The following is a 10663-nucleotide window of genomic DNA, read 5'->3' on the forward strand; positions in this document are numbered from 1 at the left end:
GGCTTGGTTTTAGTTTATCCTTGAAGTTGGATGTTGTTGATTCATCTTGTTTTTACTCTTTTTTTGCCAAGATGTGTCAAACTTAAGATCTTGCTTGTGTAAAATCTTCTCTTCATTTATATGATATTTACAATTTAGCAAAAAAAAAAAATAATTAAGTTGCATGACATCTCTAATGGAACTCTATTTCTTCTTTTATAATTTACACTAAAATAGAGTAATTCTATTATAGAGTAACACCATAAAAATTACATTATAATATAGTTGCTCTATTTTAATGTAATTGAGAGTAACTCCAAAAGAAACTCTATAACTTCAAATATAGAGTTTTTGGTCTCCAAAAAAAAATTTCAAAACTTCAAATTTAGAGTTTTGAGTGAAGTTTCATTATTCAAAACTTCAAATTTGAAGTTTCATATTTGTATTTACATTTTGGTCCTTACAATTAACTACACATCACATTTATGATTCTTAAATTTTTTTTTTGTTTATCTTTTTAATTTTTAAATTTTTTATATCCCATAATTATTTCAGATTTATTTTTATAAATTGAAGTTTTACACATAAAGTTAAATTAAATTAAATTTATATTATTTTAGAACTAAAATTAGACAATAAGAATATTACAAAAGAAACTTAATAAAAATATTTTTTAGTCTTAGCGCGTGATGACAAGGGTTGCATCATACTTAAGAAAGTCATAACAATATCCGATGATTTCTACAAAGATGAATTTCTTGACCTAATTACAGATAACGCTTACAAGCTGAGTAGGGACGGTTTAGGAATCTCCCTAATCGAACATGTGCTTAAACTCGATTTTACACGCAAAACCACAGAAAAAGACATGCGATTGCACGCGCTAATGGCTGAGTTTGATGAGAATCTCTCAACATCATCTTATCACCTCCACAAGCTTGTCGAGAAGCTAACGTCAGACCCTGGTTTATTTGTCAAGTTCATCAAAACAAGACGAGGCACGCTCATGCTTCACATAATCCTAGGAAAAACTGAAGAAACCGACACAGTTGTTTGGGCAGCAATCAAGCAAAGGTTCACCGATATTGGAACCGATTTTGAAGGTGGTGGCATCCTATTTCGAACCATGTACGTTTTCAAGAAAAGAGGAAATTTGGAAGTGTATGCTAAAATCCTACGACATATAGGACTCCATGCTCTCTACCTAACGAACGATATTGATTTGGGAAACACCGTGATACTACACGTGCTTGATCGCGATTGGGCTTCATTACCACTACATTGAGCTTTCGTTTCTGAAACATGGAAGCCAAGTTGTGGAGAAGCTTCTCGGTGGTGACAACAAGACGGTGTTATTTTCTCTGCTTTTTATCGTCATGGAGATTCTTAAGTGTGACGAAGAAGATACGTTGGTGAGATTGGCTAAGGAGGAGTACGGGAATAGAGTCTTGAGGAAGACTTTGGAAATTGCAAAAATTCATAGGAATGATTTGTTTGACCATCTTGTTGAGAAGTTGGAGCCCTTTCTTGATAGGTTGCGTGGGTGGTCTCTCAGAAATAATATTACAGCTATCATCGATCCAGAAATAGATACAGTTAAGGATCGGATTGTTTCAGAGGAAAATGCTTAACTAGTGTTTTGTCATGCATAGCTTTTAGATGTGATTTTATTTTATTTTAGATTTTGTGCTTAACTTAAAAACATTTTATATATAGCCGTTTGCCTTGTCAAAAAAAAAAAATTATATATTTTGTATATTCTTCTATAGATTAAATTGAAAATAATTAATATATTTAAAAATATATATTTGGTTTGAATATATTCGGATACCAGAAATATTTTATTTTGGATCTGGTTCCGTTCTGAGATGGGTGTAAACGGTCAAGAACACAGCCGTTCATTTTTTCTGGTTTTCTGGCGGTTGGCGCTCTTAGCCACTGCCGGGAGTGTCTCTCTCTCACTTCCTTTTGATCTATGTGTTTTTGAGTGCAGAACTAGAGGTTGCGAGTTTAGATCTGATTTTTTGTAGTTTGGTGGATTCGTTTTGTCTTTCCGAAGTCGTCCCCACTCTCGGTTTCAGGCTCATCTGAACGGAATGGAGTCTCGAGGTCTGTATCTTCATCGCGGTGATAGGTGAAGCTCGACGGGTGCAACCGGGTTGAGTCTCTTCAGATCTCTATCCTGCTTTCTCATATTTTGTGGTTCGTGTTCTAGTCTTTCTGGCTTTGATTTTCTTTCTGCAATGGTGGGTCTGTTCGCTCCTGGTGTTCTTCATTGTTGCGAACCATAATGAACCTGGTTATGGCTGTGGTGGTTCGTGGTATCTTTGTGTTTAATCGAGCCTTCTGACGGGTTCACTGAGATGATGCCAGTCTTCATCGATGTGTTATGCCGGGTTGTGCTAATGTTTGTTTCATCTCGAATCTTCCCTCTACTTGTGTTTGAAATATTGTTTGGTGGTTCTTCTTGGTTCAAGCTTCTTCGACGGGTCTGGTGGTACTCTCGTTCTGCTCGCCACTTCGTGCTAGGTCCAATCCCTTCTTGGTTTCAAGCTTGTTCGATGTTATATGTCAACCACTGTTGTTGTAGGTTAAATGAATTGCACTTGTGGCTTCACCGAGATCTCTGGTTATCTTGGGATGAGGGTTAAGCAAGAGATACATATTTACCTTTTCTCTTGTCAGTTTGTGTTGGCCGTATAAGCAACTCTCTACTCGATGAAATATTCTCAACCAAGGAATAGAGACCTTTGAAATTGTCTCAGTAGGTAAATTGGTAGTGTACTCTGCTATGGAGATAGCAAGTAATGACTCCTTTGGTTACAACTTTGAGAAAGCTGGATTTTAAGAAGATGTGCCGTGGAATGGGTCCACAAAAACCAGTATGTTGGTTGGATCTCTTTCTCATATGGATTGTTGTTTTCTGCTTCTTTAAGCTTTACTTATATCACCTACTGGTGAATGTCTATTACTCATGTTTTGAGTTTGTAATCTGGGAACTTTGTTCCTCTCAAGTTTGAATAAACAGTGTTAAAAAAAAAAGATGGCCGTAAAAGGATTACTTGACAGTGACTGAAGCAGCTTTATTAGTTATTTGGCTAGATCAACATTATTCTTGGATCAAGTCCATCAGAGAACAACCAAAGTTAAATACTACTTATAATGTGGTCGTGACTTGTTCTACTTCTGGCTGGTGGGATTTCCATTTTAAGGAAACTTCACTGAGTGCCTTCGCAGAGAGCCCATCTTCTCTCAATACTCTAACAGCTGTTTAGTAATGTTATTTTCCATAATAACATATAAGAAATTATCAATGTGGGATTTTTACCCTTTTAGTAATTTATAGGCGTTTTAAAAAATTCAAAATATAACATATAAGAAAAATATAATTTTTTTCATTATATGCTTAATGTGATTGTTTAATTTCTTTTAATAATATAAAATTAATCAAATAAGAGAGAAGATACAAAAATTATAATCAAATATGTATGATTTATAATCATTAATTTTCCTATATACGTTAATCATATTAGGTAATTTCATAGATTTTATTTAAGGAAATAATTTAAGACTATTAATCAATGTGATAGTTTAATAAAAAAGCATAATATATATTTACTTGTATTGAATGTATCTAACGAGATATAAAAATCGAATTGGATCACCTTGTTTTTCAATTGAATGTAAGACTGATACATAAAACTAATTGACTATCTAATTGATTGTCACATAAGCAAGGGTCTTTTCTAATTATTACAAAATTGAGATTACATATTTTCAAATGTTTCTCTATTAATATATAGGGGATTTGTGATTTTTTGTTCGAGATGGGTGTAAAAGGATTACTTGACAGTGTACATCATATATATATATATATATATATATAATTTTGGTTGTGTGACTGAAGCAGCTTTATTAGTTATTTGGCTAGATCAACATTATTCTTGGATCAAGTCCATCAGAGAACAACCAAAGTTAAATACTACTTATAATGTGGTTGTGACTTGTTCTACTTCTGGCTGGTGGGATTTCCATTTTAAGGAAACTTCATTGAGTGCCTTCGCAGAGAGCCCATCTTCTCTCAATACTCTAACAGCTCCTTCTTTCATCTCTTTCATTTGATTCCTTATCGCCTTCCCTTCTTCTCCTTCCATCAACCTGTTAACCACTCTCACCACTTCTTCCTTCCCCACAATCATATCTTCACTGTTTCTCGCTCTTAAAGCCACCCTAACATCCTCCACAAGTAACAGGGCGTTGGTCTTTTGCTCTGCGTATAAAGGCCAAGCTATTAGCGGTACACCATTCACAATGCTTTCAAGAGTTGAATTCCATCCACAGTGTGTTAGAAATCCCCCAGTGGATGGATGGGCCAAGATTTGAATCTGTGGAGCCCATGATGGAACAACTAAGCCTTTTCCCTTGGTTTGGTCCACGAACCCTGGTGGCAAGAAGGCCAATGGGTCAGTTTGGCTGTGTGAGTTGAAAAACGAAGAATTAGCTATCCCGCTCGGACTTCGTATGACCCAAATAAACCGTTTCCCACTCTCCGCTAGACCGAAAGCGAGCTCATTGAACTGCTCACACGTGAGAGTTCCACCGCTTCCAAATGACACGTATAGAACCGAGCCGAGTGGTTGGTTGTCCAGCCAGTTTAAACATTCTTTCCCGTTGGCACAAGAAGAACCGGTGTTGACCAAAGGTCCAATCGGGTAAACCGGTGGTTTATCAGGAGCCGGTTCTTGTAAAGCCTTTATTGCGTTTGGCTCAAGGAATTAAGCAGGATCCCATCAGCTTCTTTGAACCTCTTGGCGTTGTGGAGAAGCCATTTGTACGCGTCATCGCTTCGGTCTTGACACGGATCGGAGAGATCCTTACCGGTTATCGGAACACAACCGGGAATCTGAATCGGTTCCTTCAAGTCCCTGAACTCACACGACAGCGTTTCGTCTAGTTTCGGCAAGTGAAGCAAAAACGACAAGACGTTAGCATTTGATGGGTAGAATATGTATGGCGACACTTGGAACTCAGCGGCCACGTCGAACGCATCCGTGCCAAATAGATCGACGACGAGAACCGCCGGAAGACGTTTCTGCTCCGATAACGAGCCGAAAAGCTCCCGGAGCGCCGGGTTAGAACGAGTCACGGTGAGTGAGATCCGAGTTTCGATTCCAGCCGTCGAGGGAAGGTCGGAGAGGTCTACGTGGTGGAGGAACACGGAGGCTATGGAGGAAGGGAGGGAGTTGAGGATGGATATTTGGGCACTAGAGGGTGATGATTCTCCGGGGAAGATGAACGTGACGGTGAAACGGTGGTGGTTAACGAGTCGCTTTGCGAATTCTGCGAGCGGGATGAGGTGGCCCACACCGGGACTTGGTATGATTGCAATATGCGGAGTGTTCGCATCTGCCATTAATACAAAGCTTCGAGAATTTAATGTGATAAAATCTGTTCTTTATATCGCCTTCCTTATTTGTGCTATATGGTTAACAACCTATAGCCAGTGCCTTTATATTGCATCCTTGAGGTTATAAATCTTTGGTATATTTTATTTTCTTATGTTCTATTATTTGCTATATCTCAATCTGTGTGGATTAGAATGCAGGCGGTTGCATTGTATAATATAGGCCAACACATGCAATGATGCAAAGTTGGCATGTAGTAAAAAGTTAGTGATGAAGCAGGAAGAAATGTTATATTGCTAAGGTGAAGTGGGTGTCATGGTGTCTGCATGGGGTTGTACTAAACGTTTAAAATATTTAGATGACAAGGTGACAAAAAAAAAGTTGAACGACAAAAGGTTACTAAAAAACAGTTACATACGTGAACGGCCGACTAAAGAAAAAAGTAATGAGTGTCTTTTGTATACACAAGTGAAATACTTCGTAACAAAATTGATTCAAAGAAAGATTTCTTTTCAGTGAAACATATACTGAAATATTAATAAATTTTAGTTTCAAAAAAAAAATATTAATAATTTTCTTCGGTTCTATTCAAAATATGAGATAAATCGATAAAATAATACAATATTTTTTTTTTTTGAAAATTCTATTAAATATATGGTCCCACTAAAATCACAAATTAATAATATATCTATATATATATATATTTCATATAATTACAAACTAGACATTATATTATTGGTCTTATATTCACAATAAAAATACCTCTATTTTTTTTACATTTCAATATATTTTGATAATGTTTAATAAAATTATATCGAAAAACCATATATAAGTTATAAAAATAAAATATAAACCAAGTAATATAATAAAATAATATAAAAGTCAAATTTCTAAAATACTATAATTGTATATATGATAAAACCAAATATATTTTTATTTCATAGATAAAAATAGAAAAAAATAGAAAACGATCTTATAATGAAAGCTTTTTGTAAATTAATATCTTTAGAAATTAATAAAAATTGAAAGTTTCAACATTATTAAATTATAGAAGTTCTACTGTATTTCAATCTGTGGGGATTAGAATGTAGGCGGCTTCACTGTATAATATAGGCCAACACATGCAAATTTGTCATGTAGTAAAAAGTTAGGGATGCAGCGAATTGGATTCGAATAAATGTTATATAGGCCAAAACATGCAAACTTGGCATTTAGTAATAAGTTAGGGGTGAAGCAATTTGAACTCGAATAAATGTTATGTTGCTAAGGTGAAGTGGGTGTTTTCGTGTTTTTCTTAACTCAACATTAACATTCATTTCACCAAAGTTTTTGGATACAAAATGGATCACAAAAGATTTATACCATAAATACATTAAGGGATCTACTATGGCCATGAATCACTTGATTAGTTCCAACGCTACCTAAAGAAAACCTCAATGTATATTGAATCACAATGAGCATGAGATCATTCCACAAATCGGAATGATCCACCTCTTCAACCACCAACTCTAACACATGACAGAGACAGACTCACTTTAAACAATAGTAGATCAGTTGACACAGGTTAAATTTATATCAAAGCTATTTTGTAACATATCATAGAAGATTAGGTAGTTCATTTTATTTACTTTCTCCTCTATTGACCCACCTAACCTGAGTTCAATTCCATCTGTTATAGCTTTTTACTGTATTTTTCTTTAACTTATTTTAATTTTGGACAAAAACACAATTTATGACACCCCTAAAATTTATGTCCAAGTCTGCCACTGCCATATGATACAACAACGTTTACTAACATGAAAAAACAAAAGGCATACTCGACATCTTGCCAAGATTTTCCCATCGTCATTTAATGATGCGCTAGCTTCAACTCTCAATCGAAAGTATCGTGTATATTAACCAAGATCAAGCAGGTTAGAAAAAAGCAAAAAAGAAAAAGATAAAAAAGAAGAGGAAACGATGCCTCTGGTGCAGCCGCGCCAGAACTAGGACTTGCTGGATGGTTAGAGGCTGGAGCTTTGTTTTTAGAAAGAGGATGATATGCAAATACTGTTCTCCTTGTTAGGTAAAGTGGGTGCAGGAGGTCTTCATGGGGAGTAAATGTTTTAAATATTTAAATGACAAGGTGACAAAAACTACGAAAAATTACTAAAAAAATCAATAAAATCAATAATGGGTTTCCTTCGATCTTCATCTTCTTAGACAGTGACTTCAATGTATCCATGTGAAATTGTGAACTAGATCAGTGTGCTTTTTTGGAAGGTATTGAATCGTTTGTATTAGCTTTCTTGGAGTTTTTTGGTTGTTGATGAAAGCTAGGAGCTTCCTGGTAAATAATGACACTGTTTTTTCTTTTTCTTTTTGAATTCAAAGTCATTAGTATTTTTTTTGTAATTCCTTCTAGTAATACTGAACTAAATTACTCTCGTTTTTTGTTGCGTAGGTCGTGCTTTAGCGAGATTTACAGTTTTCTTGAGAGAGAACCAGAAAAAGATAATATAATGATTAGACTTTCTTAAAGATACTAATACAATAGATAACTGCAAAGCAAAACATATACTTTTTTCTTTTACGCATTGGTTAAGCCAATGATATACATGGAGACATGATAGCACCATTAATGATTTCCAGTAATTGAAAAATACTTGGAACATTAACTAAGCCTGAAACGAATTGTATCGAATTGGAGTAAGAAATCTATTACTATGAATATAGAATTCATCTTTATCGTCGTTCATTTTTTAACGGTTTAAAACTGAAACACGTTTGTCGGAAATATTCTTCCAAAGCTTCTGAGCATATGTTATGAAAGTCACGGTTGATCTTTTAGGCTCGATTGACGTTTGTAGCCATCCCACAATCATCGAGTTTACACTCAGCCAACTTTCCAGATCAGCGTGCCCCTCCGGTGGCTTCTTGGAGAGCGTTCATCATCTTCGTAGCCCACTCATTATAATTCTCCCCTTTCAACTGAACAGAGGTAATCAAAGCTCCTGGATTATTCGATGAGAAAATCGAATAAGGATAAGTAGCACCCTTCTCTCCGGTCACGTCGGCTACTATTCCTTTATCATCTCTCATTACTTGGTCGATAATTAAGAACAAGAATCGGAAAAATCAAAAAAAAAAAGAAATAAGCAAAAGATCGACTGGATCTATTGCTCTGATACCATGCCAAAGTATGTGAATACTGAATATTTCGTGTTATTGATCTCGAGTCTAAAGCTCTGTATTTATACAACATATCATGACCGACTTATATGTCATGATTATCTCTAATATATTACATGTTTATCTCTACTAAATACATATTTATCCTAACAATTTGTATGTTGTTGGCTTCTAAAAGAATTTCTTACACTTACACAGTTTTTTGGAGTATTGCGTTGGTTAAACCTTGGTAGACACTTCCTATGGCGATTTCAGTATTGATTCTGAAAATGGGAAATAGAAAGTTTGCTTTCCTTTTTGTAGAGTTTTATAACCAAAATTTTCATATTATAAATGAAATATTAAAAGAAATCTCCAAAAATAAAATAAACAACACGTTGTATTAGAGATATTTATTGAAAAAACTTGTGTGTATACGCAGGAACTTTTAAGTTGGGATAGGATTAAGGAAGCAGGCACCTCGATGGCCATGTTGTAGTCACAAAGCTTGAAATGATTGTTACTTCTGGTGACATCAAACCCCACTCAGCTCATACATAGAACCCTCCCTAAGAACTTCTCTGAATGTGTTCAGGCGATGAATTGATACAGAGGCTTTGATGAGAGATTCCTTTAGGAAGAGGAGACATGAATGTGTAAATAAGAACCACATATACGTGTCAAACAATTAACAAAAACGGGAGAAAACAGTGAAACTAAAAATGATAAACACGAAACAAAATCAGTGAAAATAAAAGTTGTGAAACACGATATAGAAAACATAATCTGTGATACCAAAAATGACAAACACGAAACAAAATCAGTGAAAATTATACCTTATCATCCAAGAGAAGCATATCGACTCTCATAAGTTGACCACCTTCGGAGCTTCACAAAGGCGGAGAAGGCGTGTGACAATGGTTCTGCTGCAACGTCCAGCCTTCAAATAGGAAAGTGATGTCTGGGAAGTCACCATTGTTCTTCAAGCTCTGTGTCTGTATGTTGAATGGTACAGCGAGATGAAAATGTGAAAACTATTATTATAGGTTTGAGATATTAGAGAGTTTGTGAAGAAGCTGAAGAGGATGATGATGGAAAATTAAAGAGTTTTAGTGCGTTCTTGCTTTAACTATGAATGAATGGCAATTTTAATGGTCGCCTCTTCAAGTGATTTACAGCGGTTACGATCGTCGCCGTTCTGCAGAGGAAAAAATTAGGGTTGTCGAGATGATGACTTTGAATAAAGAGGTTTATCAGTCTGGGTCCAAACTTGCAGGATGAAAAGCCAATGTTTTTGGATTATGCCTACAATAGGAACAAAAGAGAAGGGTGGGCTGAGATTTTCTCTACTCATCCAACACAGAGTTGGCCGGGAATATGCCTAGTCCATGAAGAAAAAGTGTTCGGTAAAGCAGCAGAAAGAAACTAAAGAAAATTGAAGTCTGACGTGTCAAATTGTGGTTTCACAGCTGATGACGTGACACTCCTATATGAAGAGAGGATTCTCATTTATTAATATATAGACTAGGGGTTAACCCGGGCTACGCCCGGAACAATTTTGATTTTTCAAATATTTTGTATACAATTATTTCGTTGGATGTTGTATTCTGAACTATATATTTTGTGAATTTATGAATATTTTATATTTATAGTATGCATAATAAAGATGAATATTTTTTGAGTTTGAAATTATTTTATTTTACATTGTGTAAACATTTTTGTGATAGTTGAATTTTTTTGTTTGTATTTTTTGTGATAGTTTAACCTTTGAAAGTTTTTTATATATTTGAACTCTTATTTCTAATTTTTTATGGGATATAATAAATATTTTCCAACGGAACTTTATATTATATAATCAGAACATTTGATATTATATATGTTTTTTTCTTTTGACTAAAAATATTTTTTTTCCTATCATTTTGTTTTTGTTTTGAAAATTGGCTTTCAAATTAACCAAACCAAATGTCAATAACCAAAAACATAAACCAGATCTTAATCTCATCTTCACATTGACAGAAACGAATCGTGCCTGTAAATTAATTTTATATTTTTATCACGTCAAATTTTTTTATTATTTTACAAATCAAATTACAAATCAAAAATAGAATCATGTTTTCAAAGTTTGTTCT

General features: G+C 34.8%; 2 protein-coding genes across 2 annotated transcripts; one reads left to right on the forward strand and one right to left on the reverse strand.

The window, feature by feature from the left end:
* Window positions 1–649: 649 nt before the first annotated feature.
* On the forward strand, window positions 650–1610 carry LOC108844967 (putative pumilio homolog 22; the record flags this gene model as incomplete). Its single annotated transcript, XM_057006195.1, is given in 2 exon segments — window positions 650–1230; window positions 1232–1610. Coding segments are annotated over 2 exon segments (960 nt in total), but the record flags the coding sequence as incomplete, so codon positions are not given.
* Window positions 1611–3840: 2230 nt separating this feature from the next.
* On the reverse strand, window positions 3841–5559 carry LOC108844305 (UDP-glycosyltransferase 72B3-like). The gene is given in 2 exon segments (XM_018617535.2): window positions 3841–4753; window positions 4756–5559. Coding segments are annotated over 2 exon segments (1425 nt in total). The 5' UTR covers window positions 5393–5559; the 3' UTR covers window positions 3841–3965.
* Between the last annotated feature and the right edge of the window lie 5104 nt (window positions 5560–10663).

The sequence above is a fragment of the Raphanus sativus genome, chromosome 3, assembly GCF_000801105.2.
Source record: "Raphanus sativus cultivar WK10039 chromosome 3, ASM80110v3, whole genome shotgun sequence".
Taxonomy (NCBI): Eukaryota; Viridiplantae; Streptophyta; class Magnoliopsida; order Brassicales; family Brassicaceae; genus Raphanus; species Raphanus sativus.